General features: G+C 33.8%; 1 protein-coding gene across 4 annotated transcripts in view; it reads right to left on the bottom strand.

Moving 5' to 3' along the window:
- Positions 1-253: 253 nt before the first annotated feature.
- MYO6 (myosin VI) overlaps positions 254-16171 on the bottom strand; it is a 102142-nt gene continuing 86224 nt past the window's right edge. For 2 of the 4 annotated variants that reach the window (XM_050972891.1, XM_050972892.1), the window contains exons 29-32: positions 10846-10949; positions 9483-9614; positions 4941-5159; positions 254-3605 (exon numbers count right to left, since the gene is read on the bottom strand). In XM_050972891.1, the coding sequence (XP_050828848.1) occupies positions 3406-3605; positions 4941-5159; positions 9483-9614; positions 10846-10949 (655 nt within the window). In that variant the 3' untranslated portion in view covers positions 254-3405. Of the gene's footprint in view, positions 3606-4940; positions 5160-9482; positions 9615-10845; positions 10950-14116; positions 14156-14582; positions 14749-16171 lie in introns of those variants that run through there. The other 2 variants (XM_050972895.1, XM_050972893.1) reach the window with 2 other exon arrangements.

A 16171-nucleotide genomic window follows, 5' to 3' on the forward strand; every position in this document is an offset into this window, starting at 1 on the left:
AGAAGCTTGAGATTTAAGATAACAAAATCAGAATTTTCTAATATCAGAATGTTATTTTGGAGGAACACTTACCTTAGAAAGTAAAGACAAAATCTTTACTAGAATAAAGCTTTAAAAAGTAGGTTTAAGCATGAGAAATATCTCATGGAAAAACAGCAGCCATAACCAGCAAAGGAATATTTTTACTTTTCTCATAACTTAATTAACCCTTATGCTTCAACTCTTCAGAGACAAAACAGTAAGAAGATACAAGTAAGATTTCAGCATGGAATGTGTTTATTTTTTATTTTTAATTTTCAGTACAGTATTAAGAGGTCAATTAAATACATAAAATAAAGATATTTGAACAAAAACCCAGAGGATTCAACTAGGTAAAGAAAAACACAATTTATTAAGTGGATAAAAGACAAGAATTGAATGACCTTAGGATCTTCAGAGAAGCATTCTCAAGAAAATGCATATTCCTGGATCACCTAGTCAGGAACATAGCTTAGTGTGGTGATTCTCTTCCTATTCTTTGTTTGGTGGAACATTTTAGGCAGATTAATGAAACTCACAGAGAACCAAGCCAACGTGCTTTAAAAACCTCTATAATTTTCTCTATAACTATAGATCAGATAGGCATCAGGTCATACTACAGTCCTAAATATCAACCTTCTCCCCTCCTTTTATATTTCCTCTCCAAATCAACCAACGATAATTATCTGACACAGTACAAGGGACCATGGAAACAATTGGTAGGCAGTTAAATATTGCCAGACATGTAAAAAAAATAAAATAATCTGAAACTAAATGAAAATTAATTATGTTTCACAAAAAGATAAGTAAAACTAAGAGCAGAAGCTGCTTTTGATGTGGAGTGAAAAAAAAAGGGGGGAAAAAAAGCAGCCTGCTACTGTGCAAACTAGAATACCCTGATTTCTGGAATGTATGTTCTGCTTCCCTCAGGCATACTTCTGGAGCAATGCTGGGAGGCAAGAACATCTCATTTAAGATGTCCAGCCACCAGACCCTCTTCCACTATTTCAAAGTCCATTTTATTTTCATGATAGCTCATGTTTGTTAGTCATTTAGTAAAGAAAAATTTCCATACACCCCATTCTGATGAATAAATATTCTTTCCAATGCCAGTCAAGGAAACCCTGACATAACTAAAGGAAGAGAGTGGAAAAATACAATTAATTGTATTTAAAGTTCCCTGGAGGTATGTTTACACACATACATACTAAAATATTTAAGCATATATATGTGTATATACCTACACGCACGTAAGATTTGAGGTTCTTTGCTTAGAATATTCAGTCTCATAAGATCCATGGATTTTTAAAGATATATACACTGAGATGGAATGTGTTAAATGAAGCAGCTAAACCCAGACAGAAACAAACACAGGTCAAGTCAGTGATTTTTCTTCCTTGGATCGCATGAACGAGCACAGCTTCTTGCAGTGCTAAGTGTCTGGGGACTGGAAGCTGTCACATTTTGGTTCCAATGCACTAACACATTAAACCAGTAATCTAAATTTCATAAGCTGCACCTTTAAACTCACACAACACTGTACAGGTTTGTACACAACTTTCCAGCCAGCAGTCTGATGCACTTCTCCTTTCATCTTCCAGCCAAAAAATGACTGTTTCAGGGAAGAACTTGGGTAAAATGAAAACAATTTTCTCATTTGCAATCACATGAACAGGAAGTAGAGTGGGTCTGCAGCAGAAGCTGAGATTCCCTGACACTGTGGGTGTGTAGAGAGTTAAATACCACTTGAATATCTCCATATTATTCCCATGAGGAGTGTGTTTATAACAAGCAGACTGTGGCATACAACCAGAGTCTAAGGTCAGCAAGGAGCTTTCTCTGTGCTACAGAGAAAAATCTTGAAAATTAAGTATATTTACACATTTTAAAAGTTTCCAGGAGGTTTCATGCTCAGTAAGGGGTACGGAAATTATTTCATACTATAAGCAAACTGTCAATTAAAAAGGGCAAAAATTCATTTTACATCAGGCTATGTAATTGGACATCAAGCTACTTATATTTTGGATTTCTATTTGAGAGATAACAAATGGTCATGTTTGATTTGTTGAAATAATGGCCAGCAAGGCAAAGCAATATTCACATAAGTGAAAGAGATGCATCTTAAAACTATTTGAAATTAATTATTCCCACCCACAAAAACTCTCCAAACAAATGGCTTAATAAAGGAACTGTTACAAGCTATGAAACTTGATAGAGGAGATTAATATACAGCTCAGCATCCAAATCACTATGATATTCCACAACACTAAAATTTGTAGCTATTTCATCAGCACATAGTATTAAGATACATTATGTTATTGGACCAATGTTTTATACAGTCTAACGAAAGTTACAGACCTTGTATATCTTGTTACAGTTAAAATAAAGTGGATTTCTGAGGCTCAGGCCTCAATATTCAATTACGTTATACTGCCAGCAAAAAGCTGAACATATTTCCCTTAATGCTATCCTTAATCTTACATACTTTCAGATACAAAGCTTGGACAATTTTGTGTAATATGTTGAAATTACACTACCTGGCTAAACAAACTGTCCAAGAATTGCTAATAGAAATGTGGTCAGAAAAATAAAGTCTAAAGCAGATTTGTACTAAAGAGAGAGAAAAAAAATCTACAAACGAAGTGCTATAAGCCCTAAAGAGCAGTACATTCTTTGAGGACCTCCAATATTATACTATTTTGACATATGAATGCTTTTCTTGGAATGTACAGAAAACCTTTTCTCTTAAACCAAGACAGAGAATGAATTAAACAGGGGCTTATAGGTCTCAAGTTTAGGAGGATTTCCTATCAGGTTCTGGAAAAACAAAAATCATTAAATACAGACACTAACCAGTTTGCAAATCAGGACATAAAATGTCTCAGATTATATAAAAGTATACTCCAACTTCTCCATAACAGAAGTCAAAGCTAAGGCCTCGCAATTCCAGTCATTAGAAATAGCATATTCTCTTTACTAGGCCACCACTTGAAGCCAGCTACTCAGTGTTTTAAAGAAGCAATCTTATAAAAAGATGGTTGCAGTGCAGTTCTTTGCAATATGTACCCAAGTACAGATGGATTGCTTAAAAGTGTTAAGAGTTATAACAGAAACTGTTAAAGAAAATGCAACATAAAACCAAAATGCAGCAAACTACACTCCCTGAAGTTTCTTCAGGGTCCTCATACCTAGCAAAGTTCACTACACAAATTAAACATCATGAAGTACAAATTAACAAACCACATGATTAATAAAATCTGTTCACTTTATATTAAACATCTCTACTCTGATTACAGAATGTTTAGGCCCTCTGTAGCACAGAGGAACTCTTCCCTTTGTATCATGGGCAAGGTTCTTATCTCGAACGCTCCTGTGCCAACTGCCCAGTTATTTCAACAGGTTCTGCAGCATCGCCGTAGCGTAGGTAGGGCGAGCTTGTCTGCTTGCAATTGCATTTTGGAGATACTGGATGCCTCCACAGCGTTCCCAAATTTCCTCAAACTGTCTCGGTAAAATTTCAGCACCTCGCTTTCGGGTTAAGCCAGTCTCTTCAAGGTTCAGCTCACACATATCCATATCATCCTTACCTGAAATGGTAAAGGGAAAAAGAAAACATATTTTACATCATTCAAAGGTCTCATCAATAAAAATTAGATCATTGTTAATTACATTTCCTCTCTGTAGATCTGGTTTGCCAGTAGATTTCAAAGCTTATGAAGGATTCCTCAGATACAGGCATTTTTCAGTTTCCTGGTTTTTTGTTACACAGAAAACACTAAAACAGTATGAGAATAAACTAGTATCAGATACTGCAACTGACAAAGCTGTGCTTAAACAGCAAGCAAAAAGGAATAAAGGGACGAAGCTGAAAGATCATCATCTCGATATATTCTTCTGAAACCCATTACAGGATGACAACTGCATTTGGATTACATATACCTTCAGTTTCAGGCCACTTCACAGTGAACTGCTTTACTTAGAGATAATGAAGCAAAGCAACTAAGGATCCCAGACTTTGGATCAAGTGGCTAATCTGTCAGCCTACCACCCAAAACAAACAATGTTTACCAAATGGGACCAACATAGGCAATCCAATGAAATTATATGTGTAGCTCACAAACTAAATCTTAATCTTATTTTTAACAGGTACTCACGACAGGAGTGCTACTTTTAGCTATGGGCTTTGGCACTGAACAGCAACAGTTGGTATAAGGAATTCTACTTAAACTAATTTGCAGAAAACAAACTTTTGTTGCTAGTAAAGCATAATCCTGTAGTGAAACAAATTGGCTATGGCCTTTCCTCAGTCTCTAAGTTAAATACAAAATCTCAAAACACAAAAGTGTAAGCATCATTTCTCCAGTGTTTTCTCCCTGTTCTTTACCCTCCAGAAAAGGAGGATACATTTCACTACCAGATAAATCTCTACCTATCCATTGCAACATTTATTTTAAATTTTTAAGATTAAAAAGCTATTTTCCCATACTAAGTAGCATAAATAGGGTAAAAGCATCAGCTTTTTTTTATTAGCCCCATGCTTTGGAAAGACAATGTAACATATGCATAAATTGTTTGGATACAAACTCCTCATAATTTTTTACAGAATTACAAAAAACAGTATAACAATGAGTAGACCTTTCCCAATGAGTAGACAAATTGTGATGTTTTATTTTCACAGTCTCCAGTTCAAAGAGTAATCTGAGGATTTGTAATAATAAAGCCCTTTCAATTTGAATTCCCACTTGGCTTCCCAAATTGAAGTATGTGTAGAAGTAAAATATAGGACCACTTACATGTCCTAAAGATATTCTGAAACATTTGGCCACCATCAGGAGCAGTCCCGAATCCTCAAATTCTGCCCAGATAAGAACTACTGATGAAATTGTTATCAACCCTGAACCTTCTGAACTTTCAATACCAACCCGCTACAAGCAGAATGGGTGCCTTGTCAGGGTGAAGCTCCATTTGCCGAGCAATCCAGGGCCCATCGAAGTGTGCATACCACCAGCCCTTCTTCTTGTTCTGGGGGTCTTTGTACTGGTCCGCGGGGCGGATGAAGGGAATGCGGAAGTAGCGCTGCTGTCTGTTCATTTCAATCTCCTGTTGTCTGCCTGGTAGCTGGGCTGTGGGGTTCTGTTGTGCTATCATACAAAACATCCCCCCAAAAATAAGTGAACAAAACCATTAGAAAACAAGAAAGCCCTATTACTTGCTTTATTAGTCAGCACATGAAGAAACAAACAAACAAAACAACAAAACAAACAAGAAAACAAATAAACCCTCCCAAAACCCAAGAGATTCTCTCTCAAGGTCATCTGAAGTCTCAGCAAACCTTATAAGTACTCCCATCTCATATAATGTGCATTCTGTTTCTTGCAACTGCTAAAACACTGATCAGAAACGGCTCATGTTCGTTGCTGTACTACATGTTGCCCAATGGCATGTTTAAACAAAACAAAGTAAATAAAATAACATATTCTGCTTTAAATCAATATTTAAGGTAAAAATTCCCATGTAAAATTTCTTACCAACTGGAAACATATATCAGTAATTGCTTTAGTTCAGTCCATTTCTTTGTAAAAAAAGATCACAGCACACAGAAATATTTTCAGTTACAAACATACAGAGCATCACTAGACGTTTGACAGTCAACACAAAAGGATGTATAATACTGTTAAAAATTACCAATTTGTTAATAGAAATGTTGACAATAAATACTGCTTATTACAAAGCTGCCACCAAACAATTTTCTGCCTGGATTTCTATAAGTCACAATCTGGCATTAGAAGTAATTTCTGGCTGCTTTCTTTTTTCAAGGAATTCTTTATTTCAGACCATTAAAATCAGCTGACTAAATTTCTAAAGGAGAGAGTTACATGAATTTTTTTCAAGTTTTATATATATTTTTGGTAAATATTTTCCACATGCATTTTTGGACTTTTTGAGTTCCCCATAGTTCAGACTCTGGAGAGAAATGTGCTTTCAAATAAAAGCAGATACTCTCTATGGTAATTCATCAAATGATCAATCTTCTTAATCTTACATATAATAATTAGTTTTAAATAGTAAATGCTCTTAAAAGCAACATCCTTTCCTTAAACAACTGCCCCTGCAAAAGTTTGTTACTGATCTTGTTCTAGTGGTTTACAGCACTGTTACAGATACCCTGCTTAAGAACCTTTACCATCTCTACAAAAGAAAATCAGGATTAATTTTTATATGTTTCAGCATAAAAGGTATAATTAAAAGTGAATTCACTTTTTTCCTTGTCTATTGAGCAACAAAGGGAATTCTGAGCTAACATTTAATATGAAAAATGACAATTACTTTTAATAACTTATTTTTACAGTCATGAACTGGACTAATATAGACTAGCAACTGCACCTTGAAATTTCTTCTGTTTAGATTTAAGCAAAAATATTTTTTCTGAACCTGAAGAGCAGAACCTTAAAAAAAAATCCCTATGTGTTATACATATCAAATCTCTATTTTTAATGTGTGCATTAGCAATAAACATGGAAAAAAAAAAGTACCCAGATTTTTACATGTGAATGCTGCCTTTATACATCAGCTCTGATGAAACACACACCTTACAGGGAGACAGAGTATATAAAAAACTAATTTAATTTTCTGCAAATTAAATTAGTCTGTCTGAACATTTATCCCAGCAGATCAGTGCTTAAGTACTGTTGAATACTTTTTGCACCGCAATGGTAATTACTAATGCCTAAGGGTAGAAATGAGCCTATCTAAATCCAAGGGCAAATCTAGAGAAAAGGAATGCTAAGCAGCCAATGGAGCCTCTACTTGGTGCTATAGAACTGTGGCTCTCTATTCAGAAGAAACCATCACCTGAATGTTAGTTTGTGTGCTAGGAAAATAGTTGTTATATTATGTTGATTCCAGAGTTTTGCTACTACAAAAAGCTATGCACAGACAATAAAAAAATGCTAGAACAAGAATGTTTTTTGGGGGATGGGGGGGTGTGGAAAAAACCAGGAAATTAGACCTTCCAATAATTTACATAAGAAGGTTATTTCACTCTCCCTTCTCATGACTCCTCAAATGGGTAGGATTTCATGAAGACAAGTACATTTTTAAATTACTAGTAATTACTAGAGTAATGTATAATTACCATCAGATGACTAACATTGTCAAATTATAATTTTTTTTTAACAATTAACTTCTATGTACATGTGTAGCAAAACACTGGATCAATCAGTGTTAGTATAGAGCTCTCAAGTGTTCCTATTCTTCAAAGTTAGCTTAAACAACTATCTCCTCACTTACTTGAGTTGCTCAAAAATGGTGCAAAATCTGTGAATAAATATTACATGTTGAACAAAACATGAAAGTGCTGATCCTTTATAAGTTATGGTTTCATTACAACATCAACATTTTTCACCAATGCTGATAACAGACAAATGGGAATTCTAGTTAAAACATAATGCAGATTTTAAGTATTTCTACTCATTTTCTACTCCTATTTTCATTGGGAATTAACCACAAAATTAATCACCCTAATAATTTGCAATTCCTGTTACAAAGCTTCAGTGGTATATATGCTAAGCCCAAATTGCTCTGACAAATCTGCTAGTAATTAATGTAGTACTTTTCTTTTTTGACATTTGATGGAAAAAGACTTCCAGACCTCTGTCAATACCAGTAATAATATACAAACCAGTGCTTAGCTTCTATACTGAATGTATGAATTTAAATAAAGGATACTTATAAAATTACATTAAAGCATACTGTAAAACTACACTAAATCAATGACAAGATGTAAATAAAAACTACATCACTTGAATCCCACATCCACTGACACCAGAAAGACTTTTAGCTTAAACACCTTAGAAATCAGAATTTTTTCTTACTACTGTCTCAGATTACTATAATACATATATATGTGAAATGTCCATGTGGTATAATTAACTGCAATGCGAAGAATTATACTGGCACTAACATTAGGAGTCACTATCAATTTCTTCTGAACTGCAAGGTCCTCTTATTCAGAAATAATATGCCATGGTTCAATGAAGGTAGAAAAATACAATAAAAAATGCTGAAAATATTGCAGCAAATGTCTGAATAAAAGTGATAAGAACTTGAATATTCTTATCTCTGTGTGCAAAAATCTAAAGATCATCTGCTCTTCGATACTTCCCATCAGCAATACTATCTATGAATATTTTAGCCATTTAGCTCCAGAGAGACTGTTCAAAGCAATTTACCACTTTGCAGAAGTGCTTTAAATGCCTTTTTCTGCCATTTCAGTCACAAGCTTTCTTAAGCACCTAAAACCACATTTTAGATACAAGGACCCATTCTTTGATAATATCTTTTCCAGGGGTCCAGATTTTGCCTGCCACATATCTATACTAAAATTCCCTGAAAACCTCAAACTCAGGTAATGCTCAAGCAATGCATAACTCAAGTAAATGAATCAAAGGGAAGGAGGTACCTTTGTACATGGACTGAGATGACCTAAGGCACCTGGATTCCCTGGGATGTTTATTCTCCATGTCCCAGGACAATGCCTTAATTTAAGGCTCATGTGACTTTGGGGAGAGCACTTTCTCCCCATCCTCCCTTTCCTTTGTCTCTCCCATGAACTGTGTGGCAGGAACACAAATCACAAATATCAAATATAATGGAACCAAAAAACAAAAGGAATGATCTGACTAAATTATTCCGTGCATTTACTGTGATTCCAAAAATTTCTTAGATTCCTTTTATACAGATGATCACCAGACTTTTGTGGTGGGGTGTTGGGAAAAGAGTAACAGTCCACTCTGTAAATATCACTCCGGAAACCAGGTGCAGAATTTCCAGGTCTGGCAGTCTTAAACTCCCACACTTTATTGATGAATGCAAAAGAAACTTACTCTGATTAGTGTGTTGCTTTGTCAATAAACACCTGCCTGTGAAATCAGTAGAATGAAGGGTCTAAACAGAAAACAGGATCTATGCAAAATTTGTCACCTCATGAGCCAGAATTACAGTATCAACACTCAGATTTTTTAAAGGAGGATGTAACATGATGTATGTAAGCAGTGATGTAAAGGACAGAATTAGTAGCACCTTTTAAATGTATCTACATCTATGTCTACATGGCTATATATTATGTAATATTAAAGTTGCACAGCAATGAACATTTAACAAAAATGACAGCATCTGCATCAGCAGATCAAGAACTCTTTTTAACAGATGTCAGCTGGATGTGAGAAAAGGTCTTTAAGAGAGAGCTGTTCAGCATAAGTAGCTGGGTCTAGTGAAAGTGTTTTAATTTCTGTGAAGAATTTCCCAGTTTCAATCTTTCCAAAATATTTACCTTAAATCAACATAAAACACTCCTAAAAATTCCAAGTTTCTTCAACCTAGCAAACCTAGAATCCATTCCAGAAATGTTCTCTTTAGAATATTAGTACCAAAATTACTATAAGCACAAAATTATCTCTCCTCACCATAGTCTGTGACTGATTTGGGAGCACGCTGTTCTGTTTCTGCATTGCGTTTCTTATTCTTGGATTTCCAAGCATGATACACCTTTAGCCTTCGGTGGAACTCTTCTCTGCAAGCTGCCAAGAGTTCAATATCTATCCCAAAAAAAGGAGAAGGGGAAGGCATGAATGAGAAAAGTCAGAAAAAATATTCATTAAATGCTTTCCTATATTGATAAGGTATATGATTGGAGATCAAGTTGTGACACTAATATTATAAAATGTAATATAAAAACCCCTCACTCTCTGCAGCACAGGGCCTGCGTTTTAAGGCCCGAAAAGTCCGTCAGAGTTTGATGAATCCTTTTCTGCTTTAGAGTAAAGGCAGTCCGCAAAGTAGCTGTTGTACTGGGACATTTGGAGCACTAAAGTGCTACAAATATTTCTGTTGACAGTATTACTACACAAGTAGCAAAGAAACAAATAAAAAAAATATATATAAAATTGCACTGTTGAACATTATTTCTACAACTGAAAAAAAAGAAAAAAAAAATTTGGTTGCTTAGATTTGTATTCTTTTTTCATGTATGTATTTTAATTTTTCTGAATTTCATTATGCTAAGAACTGAATGCTGACAAGGCTTTTTCATTAGTTATCTCAGAGTATCCAAGTTGGCTTCACTAGGAAAGAACTTCACTGTACCACCTACATAGATGAAAACATTGCTCCAGTCTTGCATATGTAAAACTACTAAAAGAGAATGAGTTAGTTGCCAGCTTCTACATCTAGGAAGAAATGCTGAGTGATCTTAAATCACAAATTAACCCACTGCTTTCAATAAGAAGCAGGAAGAAACAGTAATATCTATAAGAGGAATCATTCTTATCTGTTTCTATCTTCACAGCATTGAGGCCAAAGTGATTAATGCCCCACTGTAAGCTTCCAGAAAGAAGTTACACATTTTGAAAATTAAAGAATAATAGGAATATCTAAGACAATATTTTTGCTTTCTTTATGATATGGTGACAGCAAGATATGATAGCAAAAAAATTCTTAGAACATGCAAATTCTAGGTAAAGCATAATAATTCCTATTCCCACTGTGGAAATACATCAAACAGAGTGAACTTAATTAAGAAGCTATAACTTGTATTTTGTGGCCCAAGATGTTTATTATCATAAATATATAATCCCTAAAATACATAACAATGGAAAGTCTGTTTCCTTAATATGGAAATAACTTTGTTTATTGTTTTTTGGGGGGTAAGAGAATTTTTAAATTAATTTGTTATTCTCTCAAACTCATGTAAACTTTTTGTTATAAGAAGAAAGTAACACTTTTCATATAACTACAGCTTGAACTCTTTCTCAGAATAAAAACACTTACCACAGGATGTGTTGATTGTATCACGAAGCTCTGCATATTTCCACTTACTGAGATCATGCTTCTTAGTACCAGCAGCAGCTTTTGTGGCTTGCACTGCAGGACCCCTGCAATTATTTTTAAAATATATATGTATTTTTTCAAGTATTACACAGGAATTGTTTTAAGAAGAGGAAGAGATCCCATGATCAACAATGTATCATACTTATTAGCATGCAGAATTCTAAGACAAAATACCATAGTATTTTCATGATGTTCAAGTTATTAAGAGAAAATGAAAATATATTTTATGCACCAAATCATATCATAATCTCATTGGCCTCCTAAAGATTAAAAGAAATTGTCATTAATACTTTTCATGTATGGAAAAACACATATTCTGGGTATCTCATTCCACACTGATGTACATTTTACTTAGTGAGAACCAAGATGCATAAACCAAGTCTGACAGTAGACATTTTTAGTTCCACTCAAAAAACAGACAAGGAAAAACATTCCTGAAGTAGAACAAGGAGAAGGAAGAAAAGGCATTTCCTCTGCTATTTAAAATTGGTCTAGGACAAAATCTTTGTTCCAAAGCTTGAGAAAACATTCTGTCATTGACAAAAACCTAACTTGAGAGAAGAAACTAAATTAATTTTATATTGGTTATCTAATAGCAGCAATATTTATTCTGGGGTTAGGGGTGATGATATCGATCATCAAGAAATATCAAGGTAAAAAAAACCACTTGGACTAAAGGCTGACCAGTAAAAAAAGGCTCATCAAAACCCAGTGCTTTCCAAAGGCAAAAGCTCTTCACCATGTAGGTAATACACAAGTCAACAGCAAATGCAAGGGGGAAATTATTACTAAAATCTCAATTATCCTTAGGAAAATGTACAAGTTTTCCATGTAGAAAACGAACATTAGATAAAAACATAAGCCTGAATTCTTTTTTTTTCTTCAAGAAATATGGTATGGATTGGTTGAAGAACCCTCCCTCAGGAACAGCAAACTTCCTGTGGATTATTTGCTTATTTTATAAGTTCAAAATAGTGCAATGTTCAGTGATGATCAGCACAACTTTTAGAAACTAAGGAATTTAAGAGCAGACATATGATTTTACCAGGCTCTGCTCATGACTAAGAAGAACAAAAATTGAATTCTTTCAGGATCTGAGGGAATTTCTTCAAAAGAAACTAGATCTTTAACAAGGTAGCAAAGTTCTTGATGCAATAAGAAAAAACAGGCTTTTTCATTGGAAGGTTTGTTTGTGCAGTAATATCTTGGTGGAACAGGCATACTACTAATAGGTATAATCTAGTGAATATTATTTTAACATTTATTTTTCCATAAAGGTCTCAAGTGGTACTGTGAAGTTTTATGTTAATTTTCCTTTTTTAATTAGAAGGTCATAAAAAACTATTATAACCTGATTTTTTTATTTATGCAGATACAGCAGTTTTGAAAGCAGAGATAACAAATGCAATTTAAATTTCATTGAATAAACCTAACATTCCTCTTAATAACAACTGAACATTTCTTCAGTGTAATTAAAACTACAGAATCTTGCTGTTGGAGTAGCAGTTTAATGCCTACTCATACTACTAATCCGAGTCCACACACAGCATCCAGTTGGAGTGAGAAGTTGGACTTAAAAAATTAACTCTGACTTAGAACTACTCATGACTGTAAAACAAATAACTGGACAAACTTCTTCAAAATATATACTTGAATATTTTGTTATTATTGGCATACTTGCAGGACATTAAGGATTCCTGGTAAATAATTTCCAATGCCTGGTGTCTAACCTTCTTGAACCTAATTTGACAAATCCTAAGGATTTTCCTTATTTAGCAACATTACCCACCACTCTAAGAGTTTGCTGCCTAATTTAGCACAGCAGAAGTAGGCTGTACCCTCTCTGTTAAACTAGTAATCTTTAAGAATGCTAATCCAATTGAATGGCTTAGTCTTTCTATTAGGGTACTACTCTGCACTCTGAAGATCACTTGCTTGTTTTCTACATGACTTCAAGCATAACAGTCTGGCAGTAAGAGGAGCATCACATTTGACATTCAATCTTCACTGCTCCATATGAGAATTATGTATCATAAACAGTATTTTCAGAGTAAAATTACAAAAGATCAGTCTCATGTCAAAAGTTTCCAGTGTATGAAAAGTGAAACAAAAGTGAAAAAGAAGATACTGAGAGGTATTGCATTTTGAATTCAACCAGAACACAGAGTTTGATTTTGCCCCGAAATTTTTTCATCTTTTTGTACATTAAAAATTGGCCACTGTCCTTGGAACTAGGTCAATATATGCAATACAATATGGCCATTTAAATTCACGTGCTACCTTAATTACATATGATGTGGTTTATTCCTATTCTTAAAATAACACTGCAGAAGAAAAATTTAGTTACCAACTGCATTCCAGTCATCCATGATACCACTAGAAAATACATCAAACATGTGAGTCTGATCATCTTCAGCCGATATATACATAGCTTAGTAACTTGTTAAACAATAGACTCACTTTCAAAACCTCTAAACATTTTTCTTCTTCTGTAAGTTTCATAAAATCAATGTCAAAGGTTATTTCTACCCTCAAGTTGCAGAAAACACTTTCTAATTAGTTGCTGATATAGAAGACAATCACAAAAATTTATTTGAACAGAGTATTAGTATTTTACCAACTAGCATATTCAGACCAAAGCCTGTATTTATCCTTCCTTCTGCATTGTGCATAAAATCTTGCATTACCACTCAAGAAATCTCAGAAGGGGATTTTGTTTGGATATCTTAAGAGGGTTTTTAATATGGTCTTACCATGGAAATTTTCAAAACTGCTTTTATTTTAAGCGAACTCTAATTAGAATATTTCCTTATTAAATGCACCAACAGTTACATTACTGTTAAATTACTTAATTAACTTTGTGCTGAATCTGTAGAAATATGTCTTTAAAAAATGTGGAGCCTTGTGTTCTGTCTTTCACAAAGGTGAGAGGAGAAGAAAGCTGGAGAAGCATTAATGAAATTACAGAAAATTACGGGGTATGTGAACTATTCTTATTCTTTTTCAATGTAATCAATTAAAATAGCAAAGAAATAATTGCTGAAAAAATGGTAAACATAATTTATCTGAAAGAAATAATTTACGTATCTGCTTATCACTTTAAAAAAAACCAGATTCCATTACTTTCAATTCCATAATAATTCAACCCATTTCATGTGTGATTTGTTTTTATAAAAGGATTGATTCACTGGTGTTATACCTTCTCACCTACCTAGACAATATTTCTGACATTTCTGTGGCCATTTGTTCCCTACAAGAAAATTGGTAAATGAGGATAAAACAAATATATGGATAAAAAATCCAGCCTTTTTAATTGTGAAAGTGTCATGACAATCAAACTGAATTTAAATGAAGTGCACAGGAAATGGCTACTTATTTTAAATTATTTCCATTCAGACACAGATACAAATATATATATATATATATATATATATATATATATACACAAATATATATATATATATATATATATATATATATATACACAAATATATAAACACACACACAGAGTCCTGATTCTGTTAAGAGCAATAAATCCCAAAGGGCAGTGAAAAATGAATGGTATGTGAAAAACTTTACAGCAACTACATAGTAATTTTTTAATAGATGTTATTCAGTACATTTGATTATTAAAGGGTTTATTATACATAAGCAAAATAGTGAATATAAGGTATTACAAACTGATTTAGACATTACAGATGAATACTAACAAAGATTACGATGGGTATTAGTATATAAGAGGACAATATCAATTTCTTTTGATTAGTGTGGCTTTTATCTATTAGAGCATTCAAATGGAAAAAAATGTCATACGCAGTCATTTGTGGTTTTGTTCCATTGGCTCTGCAAATAGAAGACATTTAATGTTAGATAGACTACTGCCTAGTTAATATTCTAATAATCTGAAGCAAGAAAAGGGGGGTCATAACATTTCCTGCTCTCTCACATCTTCTTTATTATTTAATGAATTTTTTTTAATTATTATTTTTATCTAATTACATAGACTTCTTTTTCCCCCCCAAACTTTCTCATTTAATTATGACTTAAATTATAAACTGGGGGGAAAAAAATGCTCAAGTGAAAGCTTCCCCCAGCCTTTCTCCCCTGTCCAATCTTTCAAAATCAGAGACTTTGAGACACGCTACTGATCTATTTCACGCTTGGATAAGCGTATCACATGAAATACCAGCAATCCTCCTGTAGCTGCTCTGGGAACAGGATGGGGGCTTCTTCATGCAAGCTGTGAACAGACCCAAGTCTAACTGCTGTACTGGAAATCCACAGGTTAGCCCAGGTAGCACTAACTACGCTGCTACATTAGGACTTTTTTGGATTGTTCCAATGCAAAACCCAGAACAGATACACTCACAACACTCTCTAAGACTAGCTTCTTTTGGTGTTATATGCCATACTGTACGTTTCAATAAGCCACATAAATTAAAAAATACTGCCCAGTTGAAAGCAGATACCTATTATTTTATTTTTTTTAATTTAAGTGCTAATCACTACTATAATTAACCCCTGGGTGCAGTAAATCACATATTACACATCCTTTCAAACTGTGGATGAGTAGTTAAATTGGATAAAGCTAGAAGAGGTCCACCAGATCCAGCACAGAATAAGCACAAATGAAAATGCTGGATCTGCTGCCAGAACAAACAACTTTTCTTCTTTGATAGAAGCTAACAAATATATTTTTCAAGGAAACTGCTAATACTTATGCACCTGGAAATATCTATGAAAGCTAAGAAACTGAATACAGCAAGGTATTGTGAAAAAAAGAAATAAACTACAGGCACTCATGTTCAAATATGACAACACAAGAGTGTCACATATTTCTTAAAACTGAGCACATAAAATCATCTTTTTCTTCCTCTTTTCACTCCAAAGTTACAGCCCTACAATGGAAAATACCCTTTTATTCATGCCAATATTTAAGGATGAAACCATTTTTTACAAACCTGCGTGTAAATGCAGTATACTGCATGAATTCAGTATGAAGTCACACATGCTTTCTATTATTACAGCAAAATTTAACAGGGAAGGTATACATACTTATAGAAAAGTCAGTGATTTTAGTGTATCACATGCTAATATATCAGTCTCAAACGTACAAGACCATAGACTGTAACTTCTTTAGACTCTAGCAAAATTTTGATTGGCATAATATAAAAGAAATCCTGAGAATGTATTATTTAATTTTTACATTACTTTATTTGTTCTAACCAATAGTTTTCATTTCACTGAATTTCTATAGTTACCTTTA

Source organism: Serinus canaria, chromosome 3 (genome assembly GCF_022539315.1).
Source record: "Serinus canaria isolate serCan28SL12 chromosome 3, serCan2020, whole genome shotgun sequence".
Taxonomy (NCBI): Eukaryota; Metazoa; Chordata; class Aves; order Passeriformes; family Fringillidae; genus Serinus; species Serinus canaria.